Source organism: Bos taurus, chromosome 10 (genome assembly GCF_002263795.3).
Source record: "Bos taurus isolate L1 Dominette 01449 registration number 42190680 breed Hereford chromosome 10, ARS-UCD2.0, whole genome shotgun sequence".
NCBI lineage: Eukaryota > Metazoa > Chordata > Mammalia > Artiodactyla > Bovidae > Bos > Bos taurus.
The window spans coordinates 75,014,636-75,035,696 of record NC_037337.1 but is presented as its reverse complement, the minus strand read 5'-3'; the positions used below and the strand labels follow the sequence as shown (position 1 = coordinate 75,035,696).

The 21,061-nt window shown below is 38.2% G+C and overlaps 1 protein-coding gene across 1 annotated transcript in view; it reads left to right on the top strand.

Annotated features, from left to right (window-relative positions):
• The window catches only part of KCNH5 (potassium voltage-gated channel subfamily H member 5), a 383,851-nt gene that overhangs the window by 288,618 nt on the left and 74,172 nt on the right, over positions 1-21,061 (top strand). Inside the window, exon 10 of the mRNA NM_001192989.1 lies at positions 16,313-16,509. Coding sequence (NP_001179918.1) covers positions 16,313-16,509 — 197 coding nt within the window. The remainder of the gene's footprint in view (positions 1-16,312; positions 16,510-21,061) is intronic.

The following is a 21,061-nucleotide window of genomic DNA, read 5'->3' as shown; positions in this document are numbered from 1 at the left end:
ACTATTCTTGCCTAAGAAATCCCATGAACAGAGGAACCTGGTGGGCTACAGTCCATGGGGTCACCAAGAGTTGGACATGACTTAGTGACTAAACAACAAAACAAAGTTTAGACTTAACTTCACACCCTTTCCCTGCTATCCTTCAAAACTGATCTTGTTCATTCTATTTTCTTGGTGTCTCTTTAACCTATACGTAATGTACTTTCTATGGAGGGCCACCCAAGATGGATGGGTCATGGTGGGGATTTCTGACAAAATGAGGTCTACTGGAGAAGGGAATGGCAAACCACTTCAGTATTATTGCCTTGAGTACCCCATGAACAGTATGAAAAGGCAAAAAGATGGGACACTGAAAGATGAACTCCCCAGGTTGGTAGTTGCCCAATATACTACTGGAGATCAGTGGAGAAATAACTCCAGAAAGAATGAAGAGATGGAGCCAAAGCAAAAACAACACCCAGGTGTGGTAGTGACTGGTGATGGAAGCAAGGTCCGATGCTGTAAAGAGCAATATTGCATAGGAACCTGAAATGTTAGGTCCATGAATCAAGGCAAAATGGAAGTGGTCAAACAGGAGATGGCAAGAGTGAATGTCAACATTTTAGGAATCAGTGAATTAAAATGGACTGGAATGGGTGAATTTAACTCAGATGACCATTATATCTACTACTGTGGGCAAGAATCCCTTAGAAGAAATGGAGTAGCCATCATAGTCAACAAAAGAGTCTATAAATGCAGTATTTGGATGCAATCTCAAAAAACAACAGAATGATCTCTGTTCCTTCCCAAGGCAAACCATTCAATATCATGGTAATGCAAGTCTATGCGCCGATCAGTAATGCTGAAGAAGCTGAGGTTGAATGGTTCTATGAAGACCTGCAAGACCTTCTAGAACTAACACCCAAAAAAGATGTCCTTTTCATTATAGGGGACTGGAACACAAAAGTAGGAAGTCAAGAAACACCTGGAGTAACAGGCAAATTTGACCTTTGAGTACAGAATGAAGCAGGGCAAAGGCTAATAGAGTTTTGCCAAGAGAACACACTGGTCATAGCAAACACCCTCTTCCAAAAACACAAGAGAAGACTCTACACATAGACATCACCAGATGGTCAACACTGAAATCAGATTGATTATATTCTTTGCAGCCAAAGATGGAGAAGCTCTATACAGTCAGAAAAAACAAGACTGGGAGCTGACTGTGGCTCAGATCATGAACTCCTTATTGCCAAATTCAGACTTAAATTGAAGAAAGTATGAAAAACCACTGGGCCATTCAAGTATGACCTAAATCAAATCCCTAACAATTATACAGTGGAAGTGAGAAATAGATTTAAGGGACTAGATCTGATAGACAGAATTCCTGATGAACTATGGACAGAGGCTCGTGACATTGTACAGGAGACAGGGATCAAGATCATTCCCAAGAAAAAGAAATGCAAAAAACCAAAATGGCTGTCTGAGGAGGCCTTACAAATAGCTGTGAAAAGAAGAGAAGCAAAAGGCAAAGGAGAAAAGGAGAGATATACCCATTTGAATGCAGAGTTCCAAAGAATAGCAAGGAGAGATTAGAAAGCCTTCCTCAGTGATCAATGCAAAGAAATAGAGGAAAACAACAGAATGGGAAAGACTAGAGATCTCTTCAAGAAAATTAGAGATACAAAGGGAACATTTCATGCAAAGATGGGCTCGGTAAAGGGCAGAAATGGTATGGACCTAACAGAAGCAGAAGATATTAAGAAGAGGTGGCAAGAATACACAGAAGAACTGTACAAAAAAGATCTTCACAATCCATATAATCACCATGATGTAATCACTCACCTAGAGCCAGACATCCTGGAATGTGAAGTCATGTAGGCCTTAGGAAGCATCACTGTAAACACAGCTAGCAGAGGTGATGGAATTACAGTTGAGCTATTTCAAATCCTAAAGGATGATGCTGTGAAAGTGCTACACACAATATGTCAGCAAATTTGGACTGGAATGGGTGAATTCAGCAGTGGCCGCAAGACTGAAAAAGGTCAGTTTTCATTCCAACTCCATAGAAAGGCAATGCCAAAGAATGCTCAAACTACCACACAATTGCACTCATCTCACATGCTAGTAAAGGATTGCTCAAAATTCTCCAAGCCAGGCTTCAACAATATGTGACCCATGAACTTCCAGGTGTACAAGCTGGTTTTAGAAAAGGCAGAGGAACCAGAGATCAAATTGCCAACATCTGCTGGATCATCAAAAAAAGGCCCGAGAGTTCCAGAAAAACATCTATTTCTGCTTTATTGGCTATGCCAAAGCCTTTGACTGTGTGGATCACAACAAACTGTGGAAAATTCTGAAAGAGATGGGAATACAAGACCACCTGACCTGCCTTTTGAGAAACCTATATGCAGGTCAGGAGGCAACAGTTAGAACTGGACATGGAACAACAGACTGGTTCCAAATAAGAAAAGGAATACTTCAAGGCTGTATACTATCACCATGCTTATTTAAATTATATGCAGAGGATATCATGAGAAACGCTGGGCAGGAGGAAGTACAAGCTGGAATCAAGATTGCTGGGAGAAATATCAATAACCTCAGATATGCAGATGACACCACCCTTATGGCAGAAATTAAAGAAGAACTAAAAAGCCTCTTATGAAAGTGAAAGAGGAGAGTGAAAAAGTTGCCTAAAACTGAACATTCCAAAATCTAAGATCATGGCATCTGGTCCCATCACCTCATGGCAAATAGATGGATAAACTGTGGAAACAGTGGCAGACTTTATTTTTGGGGCTCCAAAATCACTGCAGTCATAAAACAGGAGAGATAAGAAAGCCTTCCTCAGTGATCAATGCAAAGAAATAGAGGAAAACAACAGAATGGGAAAGACTAGAGATCTCTTCAAGAAAATTAGAGATACCAAGGGAACATTTCATGCAAAGATGGGCTCGGTAAAGGGCAGAAATGGTATGGACCTAACAGAAGCAGAAGATATTAAGAAGAGGTGGCAAGAATACACAGAAGAACTGTACAAAAAAGATCTTCATGATCCAGATAATCACCATGATGTGATCACTCACCTAGAGCCAGACATCCTGGAATGTGAAGTCAAGTGGGCCTTCAAAGCATCACTATGAACAAAGCTAGTGGAGGTGATAGAATTCCAGTTGAGCTGTTTCAAATCCTGAAAGATGAAGCTGTGAAAGTGCTGCACTCAATATGCCGGCAAATTTGGAAAACTCAGCAGTGGCCACAGGACTGGAAAAGGTCAGTTTTCATTCCAATCCCAAAGAAAGGCAATGCCAACGAATGCTCAAACTACTGCACAATTGCACTCATCTCACATGCTAGTAAAGTAATGCTCAAAATTCTCCAAGCCAGGCTTCAGCAATATGTGAACCGTGAACTTCGAGGTGTCCAAGCTGGTTTTAGAAAAGGCAGAGGAACCAGAGATCAAATTGCCAACATCCTCTGGATCATGGAAAAAGCAAGAGAGTTCCAGAAAAACATCTATTTCTGCTTTATTGTCTATGCTAAAGCCTTTGACTGTGTGGTATTGGAGAAGACTCCTGAGAGTCCCTTGGACTGAAAGGAGATCCAGCCAGTCTGTGCTAAAGGAAATCAGTCCTGGGTGTTCATTGGAAGGACTGATGTTGAAGCTGAAACTCCAATACTTTGGCCACCTGATGGGAAGAGGTGACTCATTTGAAAAGACCCAGATGCTGGGAAAGATTGAGGACAGGAAGAGAAGGGGACAACAGAGGATGAGATGGTTGGATGGCATCACTGACTCAGTGGACTTGAATTTGAGCAAACTTTGGGAGTTGGTGATGGACAGGGAGGCCTGGCATGCTGCAGTCCATGGGGTCGCAAAAAGTCAGACATGACTGAGCAACTGAACTGAACTGCACTGCTCTTGGAAGAAAAGCTATGACCAACTGCAAGAGCAGATTACAAAGTAGAGACATTACTTTGCCAACAAAGGTCCATCTAGTCAAAGCTATGGTTTTTCCAGTAGTCATGTATGGATGTGAGAGTTGGACTGAAAGCTGTCACCGAAGAATTGATGCTTTTGAATTGTGGTGTTTGGAGAAGACACGTAAGGGTTCTTTAGACTGCAGATTCAAAGCAGTCGATCTTAAAATGAAATCAGTCCTGAATATTCATTGGAAAGACTGATGCTTTGGCCACCTGAAACGAAGAACTGACTCATTTGAAAAGACCCTGACACTGGGAAAGACTGAAGGCAGGAGGAGTAGGGGACATCAGAGGATGAGATGGTTGTATGATATCACTGATTCGATGGACATGGGTTTGATTCAGCTCTGGGAGTTGGTGATAGACAGGGAAGCCTGGAGTGCTGCAGTCCATGGGGTTGCAGATTCGCACATGACTGAGTGACTGAACTGAACTGAATGTCCTTTCCCATGACCTCTGCTCTTAATATTTTGGTTCTGGGTCATGGCTACCATCTGAAAGTCCTATCTGTTTGCTATCTGTTGTCAACTTGAATCCAATTCTATGTTATGCTGTCATCAGAATAATTTTTCTAAAATATAAAATATCTTTTTAGTTTTAGTTAGGATTGGCTTTTTAGCCCCTTTAGGATAAAAACATGACTTTTAGCCTGGACTGTGAGGCCGTTTCGGTTCAGGTCTGTGCCCTGCTTTCCAGCCTGATTTGTGCCATTCCCTATTCCTACTCTCTTTTCACCATATTGAATTACAGGAAATTTTCTAAGCACCAAGCTCTCTCTTCCTGGCAAGCTATTGCATACACTGCTTCTTTGTTTAAAACATCTTTTCTCCTCTTTTTGTCTGACTCTTGCTTCTTCATCTTCTTTTACTCTCTCCCTTTTTTCCCTGGTCTGGACTAAATACCTCTATTCTGGGCTTCCATTACATGCCTAGGGTTCTTCATCTGTCTTTTACTTGTTTATTCTTCTACTGTGTTGTGAGTACTTGAAAGGTCTTACTCATTTTTGTCTCTGTGTCATATGCGATAAGGACCTCTTTAATAGGTTCTCAGATAGCATATTGAAAAGCAGAGACATTACTTTGCCAACAAAGATCCATCTAGTCAAGGCTATGGTTTTTCCAATGGTCATGTATGGATGTAAGAGTTGGACTGTGAAGGAAGCTGAGTGCGAAGAGTTGATGCTTTTGAACTGTGGTGTTGGAGAAGACTCTTGAGAGTCCCTTGGACTGCAAGGAGATCCAACCAATCCATCCTGAAGGAGATCAGCCCTGGGATTTCTTTGGAAGGAATGATGCTAAAGCTGAAACTCCAGTACACCTCATGCGAAGAATTGACTCATTGGAAAAGACTCTGATGCTGGGAGGGATTGGGGGCAGGAGGAGAAGGGGACGACAGAGGTTGAGATGACTGGATGGCATCACTGACTCAATGGACGTGAGTCTCAGTGAACTCTGGGAGTTGGTAATGGACAGGGAGGCCTGGTGTGCTGCAATTCATGGGGTCGCAAAGAGTCGGACACGACTGAGCAACTGAACTGAACTGAAAGGTTAGGAGAAGGCAAGGGCAACACACTCCAGTACTCTTGCCTGGAAAATCCCATGGGCGAGGAGCCTGGTAGGCTACAGTCCATGGGGTTGCGAAGAGTCGAACACGACTGAGCGACTTCACTTTGACTTTTCACTTTCATGCATTGGAGAAGGAAATGGCAACCCACTCCAGTATTCTTGCCTGGAGAATCCCATGGACGGAGGAGCCTGGTGGGTTATAGTCCATGGGGTCGCAAAGAGTGGGACACGACTGAGTGACTTCACTTTACAGTTGTTTTTTTTTTTTTTACTCAGGTGCAAGATGTTTAATCAGCTACTAAATGCCTACAAATATGGCCCTCCTCCAAGAGACTAGTTTACCCCATAAAGGTGTTTAGGTCTGAGGAGAACTGACATGAGCCCTCAGAACATAAGATGAGGATATTAAGTTCTGTCTTTCATGTGGGTATTGGAAAATTTCAGAGTCCATCTAGTTGGTAGGTATTAGTGTGGAGGAGGCATCATGATCGCAAGAATGGCTACAAATCTTTTCAGTTTCTTCCATGAAGATGTGGAGTCTATTTTTCCACTCCTTAAACTTGTACTGGTCTTGTGACTTGTCTCGGTTCCTATGCTTAATCCTCCACTCTTCCCTTAAGTGCTAGCAGTTTCTGGATAGAGTTGGAAGGCTTGTCTTTCTTTTCTCATTGCTCTTCTGTTTTCCTGAAGTCATGGCATCCATGTATAGAAAGCTTCATCTTTATTTTTCTAGATTCCTTATACCTGCCTACATATCAATGTCTTGCTCCCACTGTGCTCCTCTACTCTGCCTTCCCTTAGCCAAGCCCATTATTTCATATTTTGTCAAAAAGTATCAAGTGTGCTTTTGTCTTTAAGAAATTGAAAGTTTAACTAATTACAAGTTTAATCAGTTGGTTTTGTTTTGTCACTAAGGAGATCAAAGCTAGTAAATTGTAGGTGTTGGTTGACTTGCTCTGTGAATGGCATTGAGAAGTCAGTCTTCTTTTTGGTATATGGAGGTGGAGGTGTTAGTGAGTAGGTGCACGTCAAAACTACTAGAATTTTTTAATTTGTAAACAAAAAAACAGGTTCATAAAGTATAACACATATAACCTAATGAAGCTCTGTAGTTCAAAGATCCTGTAATGGTTTCACAGGTCAAGTGAAAGACCTTTTACAATCTCCATCCACCCGGGAGAAGTTACACCTTGTGATCCATTCTAAACACCAAGTTTAATTCACCTATTTCTGAATTTGATCTATCATTTAAATCTACAAGTTCCTCCTTTACCCCTTTCTTTATAATTATTTGCTGAAGACCCTGAGCCCTTTGTCCTGCAGAGTTCCCACAGTCTGGACTCTGCTGATTGTATCCTGACTGTCATTTAGCAGGTTTCTCCATCCTCTCTATTTCCTGTCAACTAGCAGCTGGATCCAGAGGCCTGATCAGACTTAGGTTCAATCCCTTCGCAAGATTATAAGTGGGTCAGTGTTCTTTCATCAGATGACACATATTTTTGTCTCTAGCTGTATTTTTTTTTTTTGTTAGCAACTGTCAATACTCAATGCCTAGCTCCATTAACTCATTGGAAGTTGCAAAAGGGAAGTATTCTAGTTTATATTTTTGTTTTTGATTGGAATGCTTTTATAGAGAGTTACCTCTCAACTACTATTTGGTTACCCAGTATGCAGTTCACAGGAGAAGGAAATGGCAACCCACTTCAGTATTCTTGCCTGGAGAATCCCAGGGACAGAGGAGCCTGGTGGGCTGCCGTCCATGGCAGAGTCAGACACGACTGAAGTGACTTAGCTGCAGCATGCAGTTCACATAGGGGTGACTGCACATATACTTAATATTTTTCCATTATTTACCAACTTTTAAGATAGCCAGTTGGTTTCTTGTCCTTTAAGGGTACCTAGATAGTTCCTTAAAAATATCTTTATGCACTAATGAATTTAAACAAATGATGAATTTTAGTGCATTACAGTTTTGACCACTATTGAAGTGCCAATTTCCTGTCTTTGCCAAGTTAGAGCCCCTTCAAGTTGGCTCCTATGTCTTTTTGATACAGTAGTCTTTGATGACTTCATTGCTATGTAGTATGAGCAGATCCTCATCTTGTATAATTCTGCCTCACACCTCAGGCATTTCTCCAAGAAGCTTGAATTCATTTTTGTGAAATTTATTTCACAGTTTTGGTCCTACAGATATTCACAGCTACTGAGTCATTGTTTCTTGGTCCATTTAATAAATAGAATGAGGAGAAAGATATATCTGTGTCTGTGTCTCTGTATATATGTGTATATATACCCATATATATATATAGATGAATAAAAATAAAATTTCTAATGAGTTAATACAGATTATATTTAACTAAAATTCAGTATACTAGGGCTTTATTTATTCGCTTCTATATTACATCTTCAACTACTTCTTCCATATTTGAGACTGCTGGGGATGATCAAATTAAAGTATTGCATAAATGTTCCATTGCTTTATGTGACATTACAAATATAGCAACCTCAGAATAACAATACTAATGCCATTACCACCAGTATAATTACTGAAAATACATATAAAGATTTTTGCATATGCTTGTTTTCCCATTCTTCCCCACCCATCATTATTTTTAGCAGCCATTCTAGCTCTATATTTTCAGAGCCTATAGCATAGCATACTGTACCCTTTCCCTTTCACCTTCATTTAGTCTTAATTCTGCAAGTAACTATATAGTTAGGGCTACCACTAATCTGTATCAGTGTCTCTCTAGGTAATTTAGTTGTCTAAAGGATATTCACTAATCTTGGGAAAAATCCATAGGAGCAAAATCCCTGAGTTCTTTTATATTAGTGATATAGTTTGCATCCTTTATTTTTGAAAATCAGTTTTGCTGGGTATGGAATTCTTGGTTCATATTTCTTCTTAGAGTATTTTAAATATGTTACTCCCTCGATCTCACTCGAGTCAATAGACAAATCATGGAGCTTTTGTTTTCTACTATCAAGTCCTTTATATCTTTCTTTCCTCTTTAATCTTGTCACTGTCTTAACTTGTGATGAGGTGATTGTGAGGCAAGGTGAAGTCATGCATCTGTAATCTCTGAAATATCATACGGTTGTCTCACAGTGATGTAACGGTACTTCCTTTGACACTCTTCATACCATCGCTAGTTCTGGTACTAAAGCACTGAATAGGCCATGACTGTCTTTACTTGAAACACTTCTGGTGGTTCTCTCTTTCAAACAGGGTGAAGCAGACTGTTGCACAGCACTAAAGTTTCTCCCTCTTGGATGCTCTTTTTTCCCTCTAGACATGGCCTTCTCTCTACATCCCATAGGTTTCCAGTATTGGGGTAACACTGCTTATCATGCCCTGGGCAGATCATGTTCATGCTGCTCTTTCACAAAAAAATACTGCTCTTCTCTCAAAGACTCCACTGTGATTAAACTCAAACACTGTTTTACTTGTAAGGTCTTAACGAAACTCCCTTGAATTAAAAATAAACATTTTCTCGTATGTACTTTGTCATTCCTGATCCTACAGTACTTATCTTTTCCTATATTTTTTGGACGTGTCTCTCGTATTATATACTTAAAAATTCTTGAGAGCAGGAGTTCTATTTTCTGCATGTTTTTCCCCCCATGGTATAAAACACATGTTCTAACTTAAGTGTAGTGCTAGAGTTAGGGTTAGGATGCTGGATGCATTCACTGAATGGGGTGAAGTGGACAGCCATCATTTCTCCCATTTGACAGATGTGAAAGTTATAAGACTTAGTTATAGTATGAAATTATAATAAGTCTCAACTCTGAATGCTTTCTTTGAAAGAGAAAATAGAATTTTAAGACTTAACTACATTTTAATTTAGTCTCTTTCTTAGACTTTTTAAAAAATAATGTGCTACTAACTTTCTTGATTTGGACACATGTTTAGATTTCTGTATACAACAAATTTGTTCTTAATAATAATAGTGCCAAATTCAGGATTATCAACCTGCTTATTACCACATCGTCTACCTCTGCAAAGGTAGCCACCATTGTCCTTCACTTATTCATCAGAATACTTTCTGTTTTTATACATCCACTTAATGAGAACTATTTGGCTCATTCTTTGTGCATGTCAATAAAAATTCACAAGCTAAATCAGTAGTTTTTAGGTAGAGAAGAATTATTTGCTTCTCTCAAGGTGTCAGATTTGCATCTGTTATAATTTTTCAACAAGATAACTTTGAAGATCAATCACTAAAGACCGGCAGGCATCAGTTCTAAATGTTTCAAAAACTCTATTCTAACACACCTATATAAGCTTTAAGTTTTAGTGCTCATCATGTTCTTTTCCTTCAAAATATTTCTTTATGACATTTGCTATTTATAAAGTCAAAGTCAATTTAAAATCACACAATTTAACAACTCTTAGCTTTGTTAATTTATAAATGAATTTTTGTGCATATGAATTTACAATAAAGTTTATGAGCCGACTACAACAATCTGTTATAGTGAAGAGCTGACTAATAAAAGTAAATAGGTGAATTAAGTCCATTCTATAGAAGAATTGTTAAATAGAGCTATCCCTGTATCACATATAGTCACAGAAAACTACCTAAGTAAGCCTCAAGCACTCTATTTTTAGGAATTCATTGGCTATAGTGGATCGCTGTACTCATTGATGAATAACTGAGATAATTTATATGAATTCATTTTATCTATATCATTAACTCATCAAATGATGTGTTTCACATTAAAATAAAAACACTGTAAAGTCAGCACCTCAGGGGACTGGTATACTATGATCTGTATTACTCCTTTAATTATGTTGTAACTATTTGACTCTATTTTGTCTTAAATTTTCCAGTTTTCTGCTATATGAATTGTTAATATCTTCTTCTATTTTACAATCCAGTTTCCTGTGGCTTGGAAGTGAAATGCTTCATAAGACTTGATGCAAAGAACTGAGAAAATATAAGTAGACCAAACAACAACTTTCATGTCGAGTGTGAGCTTTTCTACTAATTTTAGCACTTTGGGGGAAGGTTAGTTTTCTCAAACTCTAAAATGTTTATAGCTGAAACTATTTGCACCCAGTGGGAGCTGACCTAAAAACTAACATCAAATATTCTGTAGTTAAGAGGATGAACAGGATTTCCCAGTTCTAAAAGTATGCAAAGCCTTTGTGATGAAAAAAGGGCGCTTTTCTATTTGACAGTCCATACATAACCCTGTGTCTTCAGTGCTGTGATTCCTGCATGTTATTCAGCGTAAATGTGCATGATATTTCCTGAGGAACATTAATCAGGTTGTAAATTTATTAGTTATGTGACAACCATCTTCCCACAAGTGCCTTAAAAGTTGTGAATTGAGTGACTATTAGGTGATATGGAAAACTGGATAAAGAAAAATAGTTTGATTAATGTCTGATTGATATATTGTATATCCTAATGGAAATTCTGTATTATAAAACAATCAGTATTGCTTATATGTAACATGAATTCTCATGTTTGGAGCAGGATAATCTATATTTATTAATATTGCTATGCTTCTCTAGACATTTTTTAGGGAGAGGACCAGAGGGTAATTTTACTTTGGTTGAGTCAGTTAACTTCCCGTGTTACTTTTCAGCCTCATAGACTTTTTGTTTCCCCATGATACTAAAAAAGATAAAGAATTTAAATTTTAAAATGTTGATAGAAATATGTTGAGAATTTTAATTTCATCAATTTAGGTAAAATAAAACATATAACAGACATTTGAATACCTCCACAATTTAAAATGATCTATATTGGCAGGGGAAATTTATGTATATATTGAATATCTTTTATCTATTGATGATACATTTATTTATTACTGGATATTTATTTACTGTTCTTCAGATATATGTACCTACTTTATTAATTCAGTCCCACTAAAAAGTATAAGGAAAAACATCTGTGAAAATAATTTGTTATTTTTAAATAAAAAATTCATTAGAAAAAAATTTAGAAAATAAAAAGTAGAGAGAAGAAAAACAATAAATGTATCACTTGAAGCCAATTTTTATAATAGTTATGTGCATTTTATTTTGTCTTATCTCCCTTTTGATTTTTAACACAATTTATTATCAATTGATAAATAATAGTAACCTATAATATACCATATAGACTAACATAAAATAATAAAACATAATAATTTTGTGTCCATCAAGGTTATTCTTCTATAAGAAATTAAGGAATAGGAAATGGCAACCCACTCCAGTGTTCTTGCCTGGAGAATTCCAGGGACGGGGGAGCCTGGTGGGCTGCCGTCTCTGGGGTTGCACAGAGTTGGACATGACTGAAGTGACTTAGCAGCAGCAGCAGAAGTTTTATTGGAGGATAATTGCTTTACAATGTTGTGTTGTTTTCTGCTGTATAACATCATGAATCAGTCATAACTATATATTTATATCTCCTCCCTCTTGAGCGTCCCTTGCACCCCACCCCTCTTCCTCCCCTCCAGGTCATCACAGAGTGCCAGGTTGCCTCCCTCTGTTACATAGCGGCTTCCCACTAGCTAGCTATTTTTACACATGATAGTATATATATGTCAAAGCTACTTTCTCAGTTCATTCCACCCTTTCCTTCCCCCTCTGTGTCCACAAGTCTGTCCTCTATATCTGTTTCTCTATTCCTTCTTCCTTGCAAATAGTTTCATGAGTACTATTTTTCTAGATTCCATATATATGCTTTAATATATTCTATTTATTTTTATCTTTCTGTCTTACTTCACTCTGTATTACAGGCTCTAGGTTTTTCCAGCTCACTACAACTGACTAAAATTTGTTCCTTTTTATGGCTGAGTAATATTCCATTATATATATGTACCATACTTTTATTTATTCATCTGTTGATAGACATCTAGGTTGCTTCTATGTCCTGGTTATTGTAAATAGTGCTGCAATGAACACTGTGGTACCTGTGTCTTTTTGAATTCCTGTTTTTCTCAGCATATACACCCAGCATATATCTCAGCAGTTGGGATGCCTGGGTCATATGGTAGTTTTAGGTTTAGTTTTTTCAGGAATCTCCATTCTGTTCTCCATAGTGGCTTTATCAATTTACATTCCACTAACAGTGCAAGAGGGTTCCCTTTCCTCCATGTCCTCTTTAGAATTTATTGTTTGTAGATTTTATTGCTGATGGCCATTATGACTGGCGTGATGTGTATCTCACTGTAGTTTTGATTTACATTTCTCTAATAATGACTTTGGCCACCTGATGCAAAGAGTTGACTCATTTGAAAAGACCCTGATGCTGGGAAAGATTGAGGGCAGGAGGAGAAGGGACGACAGAGGATGAGATGGTTGGATGGCACCACTGACTCAAAGGACATGGGTTTGGGTGGACTCCGGGAGTTGGTGATGGACAGGGAGGCCTGGGGTACTGTGGTTCATGGGGTCGCAGAGTCGAACACGACTGAGTAACTGAACTGAACTGAATAATGAGTGATGTTGAGATCTTTTCATGTGTTTATTGGCCATCTGTATGTCTTCTTTGGAGAAGTGTCAAGAGATAGACTTTTAATAGAAAATTCTACTGAAGTTTCAGTTTAATTTTTGTGTACTTTACTATAGCTGTAACCATAATTGTATCTTTATTTTTTACTTAACATTATGAGATGTGCACTTTTGCATGGAATTTCTGAAACTAGTTTTAATTCTTATGAATTAATATATACATAGCTATAGATTTCTGTTCTTTGGATATTTTTATTTATTTTTGCCAATCTGAGGTTATAATTAATAGCACTGCAGTGGATATTATATGCGTTTGTTTTAAATCTTTTGATTGAGTCCCAGAAGCAAAATTACTGAGTCAAAGACACTAATAGTTATTGTTGTTGCTATACATGAAAATCAAATAGTTGAAAATTAATGAATATTTATAAATAGGTCAGAGCTTGTATTATAAGTGATAACTTGAGAAAACATTTCAGAAATGATTCAGAAAGAAATGTAATCATTTGTCTCTCTTCAATGTAAAACCCAGTATAGAAAGAGTAACAATGACAAGAGGGGAAAAGGAATCATAATAGTGGCTCAAAGCAGCCCTTTAAAAGTCCTGTTATTTCCATAACACTGGGGACTATAATAATATAATAGTTGATTTCTTCTGGTTAAAAAATTAAAAGATGTAGTAAAACTGATCCATTATCTTGATGTGAAGAGCCAACTCTTTTCCTGATGCTGGAAAAGATTGAGAGTAAGATGAGAAGGGAGCCACAGAGAATGAGGTGGTTGGATGACATCACTGACTTGATGGATATTAGTCTGAGTAAACGTGCTGCTAAGTAACTTCAGTCGTGTCCAACTCTGTGCAATCCCATAGACGGCAGCCCCTCAGGCTCCACTGTCCCTGGGATTCTGCAGGCAAGAACACTGGAGTGGGTTGCCATTTCCTTCTCTAATGCATGAAAGTGAAAAGTGAAAGTGAAGATGCCCAGTCGTGTTCGACTCCCAGCGACCCCATGGACTGCAGCCCACCAGGCTCCTCGATCCAGGGGACCCTCCAGGCAAGAGTGCCAGAGTGGGCTAGTAAAGGACAGGGAAGCCTGGCGTGCTGCAGTTCATGGGGTCACAAAGAGTGGGACACGACTTTGCGACTGAACAACAACAATTATCCTTTTACAAGAAAACCTACTATTTGATACATTTGCTTTGTGTGTGTTTCTGGGAAGAAGAGGGTGCCTAAAATGAGATAGTACTGTATGTATGATTTAATATTCTGCTTTTATTATTTCACATAATGTGAACATTTCTCTGTCATTTTTATGAGACTGACACACTGACTCCAGTGTTGAGGCAAATTCGCTGTCACTTAAAAAAGTTATGATATTTAGTGGCTGCATAATAATCCATCAGTTATTTATTTATTTATTTTATTTTTTTTAAACTTCATATAAACTTTATTTGCATTAAGGAAATCAATATTTACTTAATAAATCATCATTTTAAAGAGGGAAAAGTACATTTCTTTGACCATAGGCCTTTCTTTTTTATTTATTTATTTATTTAGTTTTACTCACATTTATCTTGTTTATACCCTTTCTGGCAATTATAAATATCACTTCAGTGAACTCGGTACTTCAGATAATGCAATTGGAATAAATACCTATAATTGGAATTGCTAGTTTAAAGAAAATGGAGCTCTAAAATTCATCTGTGTTGATGGGAGGTAAGGTTTATCTTTTAAATTTCTATGGCTAAAGTCTCCCTGGATTGTTTTGATGCTGTATCACCCCAGACATCTTATTTGGCTCTCAGGTCCCTAATCTTTCCTTGAACAAATATATGACTGTCATACAGTTAAGCTGTCATCAGCAGCTTAAAAGGTCATCATCACTAACTAAAAAGGAAGTGTTGCGAGAATCTGGAAACAAATGAGACTGCTCAATATTTATTAAATACCTATTATGGTTGTTTTATGATGATCATTTTATCACATAGTGGTTTTAACTACCCCCTCAGTGATATATATGTTTTCTCTCTCCATCCCAGAGTGGCTCTAGGTTCTATAAGGATTTCCAAACTTTCTGTGTGGGGTGGTCAAAGAATCCATAATCTCACTTAACCTCAGCCTCTCTTTCTGTCTCTCTTATTCTCGCTCTCTCTTTTTCTCTTATTTTTATCTGGTTGCATGCTATCTTTTCTCTCTGCTGGTCTGACACCTGAAGTGTTATAAGGCATCTTTCTTCTTCCTTAGTTCCTGTCAGTTCTAACTTTAAACTTCATGATAAGAGCTTTTTAATCTTCACTTATCTCTGTGGTTAGGGTACATAAGGAATAAATCTTTGGAAGAGTGACTGTAGAAAGATTTTTTTTTCCCTTCCTGGATATATTCCCCATCTTTTCCACTTTAAAACTTTCTCTTTCCTGCAGAAGAATGGAGAACACAGTTGATGGCCCTTCACAAGCCGGGGGCACTTATGGAACTGCCTCAGCAGGAAAACCTTTTAGCACTTATTCTGATGCTTCCTTGTTTCCCTGTGTTTGGGCAACTGAGTACTCCTGACTCAGGATGGTGAACTGTTGATTTCAGATCACCAGTGGGTGTTGCTCTGAAGTAAACAGTTGATTTCTGTGTTCTATTATTTTAACATCCACATTTGACTACAGTGCAGCACTCTTCATGGAACTGTTTATGGCATAGCAAATCTGGGCCTCTGTGTTTTACCCAGCCTAGTTTCTTAGGCTCCGTGATTGTGAACTGGAGCTCTCTCCAGGGGCTCTGAAGTTGCCCATGAGGTTTAGCTGTGTGAAGAGGGAGAGGCATCCTTGGAGAATCAGTCTTGGTGAGCTTTTGTTTGCCTCCAGCACAAGCCCTAGGTGCTGAATAATTTATGCTTAATACGTGTCGAGTCAGTTCCAGATTTGTAAAGCTATAACAGGAGGTTCTTGCATATTGCATTTTACTGTCATTTCTACCAGAAGGAGCAGAAGAAAAGATGAAACTGAGAAGTCACCTTTGCTTCTTTTAGTGAGAATGGGAAAAGTTAAGGCGGCAGAAAGTAATGAAACTATTTCTTAAAATGAGGTTCTTGGCTTCTCTGTTGGATTTCATTTATTCACGTCACTCTAGATTTCCATCAAAGACTGAATCTAGGATGATGTTACTTTACATATTATATCAAAGTGTTGTACGTTGTTGTATGTACACATGCGGTGTTGCATACTTAGACCTTAAATTATGTTCTGTGATCAGTAACACATGAAACTGATTTAGAAAAAAGAACATGACGAGGATAAAAAAAACTAGTGTAGATACTTGAATGTATGTATCTTAACTATTTTCCAGGGAAAGGGGATGTGTTTGGAGACATCTTCTGGAAGGAAACTACCCTTGCTCACGCGTGTGCCAACGTCCGAGCACTGACATACTGTGACCTCCACATCATCAAGCGAGAAGCCTTGCTTAAAGTCCTGGACTTTTATACAGCTTTTGCAAACTCGTTCTCAAGGAATCTCACTCTCACTTGCAATCTAAGAAAACGGGTAAGTTGTCTGGATCCATTTCCACTTACTAGCCTCTAGAGGGTTAATATATTATATTCTATTAGTTAAAGAGTGGTATAGTGATTTTATTTTGTAGTAGTACATTCCCATCAATGTAAAGTGACGTAATCTTCCCCTTCTTTTTATTTTGCTTACTTTTTAAAGGAGTGATAAAAACCCTGAATACATGGATAAAGGTTTGAATATCTATTATTTAAATGTAAAATGAAAAGTGGACCTGAGGAGAAACAAACTGTGCTATAATTAGTTAATTCCTGGGGTTTATAATACTGCTGTAAAATTAATATCAGTGTCTCTTAGTTTATTATGTGAGTCTTTTAAAGCTTCTAAGTTTAATCAAACTGGTTGCCTAGTTTATATTCCTGACTCTCTTTACCCCCTCCCTCTCATTTAATAATCAATTCATAAAGCTCATTTCTCATTAATTCTTTCAAAGTACACTATCTCAAAAATAATAAGCCATACTGACATATCCTACAAATAGATACAGGAATCCTTTATTTTGTGTGGCTGCTACAAATTTAATCTTCTTGCTGTTTTCTTTTTTATTGATGAGTGTGGCACAAATTTAATTTGCATAAAGAATTCTTCTAGCTCTGATTTATAGGTCATTGGACATTGGTGAGGACTCTTTTATTGCCAAGAATGAAATAGACGTTTGGATAATTGCACTTAAGGAATTTCATCTAAGATGATTGCCTGTCTGCAGTGAAGTATTTTGAAATAACAAGCCTTCCCTTCCACCAACCCCTTAAATAGAACCTTCCTGCTAGTTAACATAGAGAAAAAAAATCAATCCAAGTGGCAAATTAACATCTATACTGCATCAACATAGAAAGGAGCATAAGCAAATCAATATAATTCTCTACTCAGGGTTCTAAGAGGGGATAAGACTGCGGGAGTCATATTCGTGCTAGTGTCACAACATTTGATTTATATTTGAGAAGCAGTTTCAGTTTATATTTTGTTAACAAATAGTTATTGAGCATCCACAACCTGAAAGACAAAATGTAAAGAGCTGTAGAGAACACGAGGCCTGAATAACACAGTCTTTATGCTCAAGGAGCTGACAGGCGAGTGTGAATGTTATAAGAGATTGAGATTTAAGGTAATGATTAACCTGGAAGACTGGTGCCAAGTATGAGATAAACAGAGCACCTGCTCCTTCATTAGGGAGATTGGAGTCCTGTCTATTATTACACAGAAATATGTCTCTTCACTCTGTGCTCTACCTTTTCCAGTGACAAATGCCTCTTCTACAAGGCTGCCTGGTGGATATTTGAAACTCATATCTTATTAAATCTTCCCAATATACATTTTGCCAGTTTTAGAATCTTCCCACATACTACAAACTTACCACAACCTGGATCTGTGCTTACAGTCCTCAGGGCAGATATTATTTGTCACTGTCCTCCTCTAAGTATTGTTGTTTATACATTATCTCATCTGATGTTTATAGTATTCTTGTGGGAAAAAGGGGCAGTGGTTTTCCCTTCAAAACACATGGGAGGGATTAGTATTAAATAACCAAGTGATATACATGTAATGTAAATGATTGCATCCCTCAAAGAGGGGTAATAAAGACAAAATAAACTTCAGTTCTTCAAAATGTGTTAATCACAAAGCTCTATCATCTTTTTTTCTCTTTCAAACATCTGAGCACATGCATATCACACGTGTCTGGGCGCACACACACACACACACACACATTGGTTATGAGAGCCAAGTGTATATAGTAGCATGTCTATCTCTGACAGGCATAGAAGTAGAGCAGAAAACTTGTGCTATTTTTTAATGGGACCCAGGAATTGTGCACCTGCCTCTGTAGGTATGTGAGTTAAATCAAATGACTTCTTCCCTTAATAACCTGTTCCTTGTTATAATGTGTGTCAGGTTTTTTGTTTGCTTCTTTTTAAAAAATATTTCCTGCCCTTCTGTAATTGATGAATGGTGTCAATAACTTGAATGTCAGGTCAGGTGTATTTCTCATCAGTGTCACTTTGTTCTCAGATAAAAGTATTTTCATAAATAAGAGAAACTGAGACAGTATCTTCCTGTGATTCATGAGAAGAGCTACCATTTTGAAAGTCTATTTTATATCCATGTTATTCAACATAGTTTACATATAATTAATTGAATTAAATATCAACAACCCGCAAATGAGGCAGTATAATCTTCGTTTCATTGATGAGGAGGTTGAGGTTCTGAGAGTGAGACAACTGGATGCCAAATAAATTATGGGTCACAGCCTAGTTTGAATCCATCTCTGCCTGTTCTAAAGCCCATATTCTTTAGTTTATACTGTGTTGCTTTTGTTTTTCAAATACCTGACTTTTCCCCCCACAACAATATCCCACAGACACGCTTCCACTAATAGTTTCTCCACTGAACTATTAACAAAAAATATTTTGTTCTTATTGCTACCATTTTAAGCATTCTTGAAGTGAATATTCGTTGTGAATTACAGAGTCAAGTCTCTGTCTTTAGCATACCATTGATGTCTTCTAGCTATCATAACCATTAATTAAGAATGTGCTCCTACTAAGTTGGGGAAGCGTACTTGGGACCCAGGTTTTCAGCCTTCATAGATTTATAGCTCTGGCCACATAAGCACTTAAGGTGTCTCAGTGGGGAGTTTTCTATAGTGTGTAGTTCTCAGTGGCTGCAGTAGGAGGAATGTGATAGCAGGAGCTGCTTGTTTCCATCTCCATTAAAGAGAAACAAGATGCTTGTTATGCAAACATAGCTCCCACTAACCGTTGTTAGGTCCCTCAATATAAAATTGCTAGAATTGTAACTGATATTTTCATCCAAAAACTAGAGAGGGAGTTGGCAAACTTTTCTGGCAAGGACAAGATATTTGAGGGCCTTATAGTTCCTGTCTCAACTACTTAACCCTCCTATTATAGCATGATATTAGCTGTCTTAACTTGGGCTGCCATTACAAAACACCATAGATTGGGTGGTTTCACCAATGGGAATTTATTTCTCACAGTTCTGGAGGTTAACTCCAAGATCAAGGTGCTGGTCAATTCGGTTCCCCAATATGGACTCTTATTTCTGGTTTGGTGACATCTGATTCTTGCTGTGCCCTCATGTGGTGGACAGAGAGTTTGGAAGCAATTTCTCTAGTATCTCTTCTTGTGAAAGTAAAAGTGCCAGTCACTCAGTTGTGTTCAACTCTTTGCCCCCCATGGACTGTAGTCCACCAGGCTTCTCTGTCCATGGAATTTTCCAGGCAAGAATACTGGAGTTAGGTAGCCATTCCCTTCTCCAGGGGATCTTCTTGACCCAGGGATCGAACCTAGCTCTCCTGCACTGCAGGCACTGCAAGCAGATTCTTTACTGTCTAAGCCACATGGAAGCCCAATTATAAAGGCACTAAATTTTATCATGAGGACCCTCATGCTGCTGCTGCTGCTGCTGCTAAGTCGCTTCAGTCGTGTCCAACTCTGTGCGACCCCATAGATGGCTGCCCACCAGGCTCCCCCATCCCTGGGATTCTCCAGGCAAGAACACTGGAGTGGGTTGCCATTTCCTTCTCCAATGCATTAAGGTGAAAAGAGAAAGTGAAGTCGCTCAGTCGTGTCTGACTCTTAGTGACCCCATGGACTGCAGCCTACCAGGCTCCTCCGTCCATGGGATTTTCCAGGCAAGAGTACTGGAGTGGGGTGCCATTGCCTTCTCTGTGAGGACCCTCATGGCCTCATCTAATCTGAATTATTTCCCCAAAACTCTTCAAATATCATCATATTGATGGGATTGGCCCTTCACCATATTAATTTTAGGAGGACCCAATATAGTCCATAGCAACCAAAGATAGTATGTAAATAAATGAGGTTAGTCATGCTTCAGTGAAATTTTATTTATAAATACAGGCAGCTTCTGATGGGCCTTAGTGTGTCAATGGCTGAGTGGAAGTCTGCAAGTCAGATGGGAATGGCAGAAGGTATGCAAATAGAATTCTCCCTTTATTATAAGAAAACAAATCTCTGCTAAGTGCCACCCACATAGAGGGTTATCATGAAATGGAAAATGCCATATATAAGAGGTGGATGCACACAAAAACAAAATCCAAACAAACAAAGCAAAAGAAGAGGTGGCTATAAGGAGTCAGGTAGACAGCACACAGGAATTAAGACTATGTGTCTGTGAAGACCGGAGAACTCATACCAGATGTGGAAGGGAAGCTGCTACTTACTCTGATTGTATTTGCCTTGGAATCCCAAACAAAACAGGTCTACCTGCCCTTGGTCAACAATCTGTGAACTGAATGGAATGATTTCATGAACCTCTGATCTTATGATACTAGAAGCCTGAAATTTTTACCTGAATCTTGTAAATGTGGATGAGAAAAAATATTACATTATTAATTTCTAAGTGAAATTTAGCTTTTCTTTCAATTATGAAGGTTGATCCCAAACTACGGTTTTATTAGTGGTACCAAAAAAGATTATGTTTTCATAGCATATTATTTTTGCTGAAGACATCCTGAAATATTTATACTAATCAGTGCTTCATAATTACGATA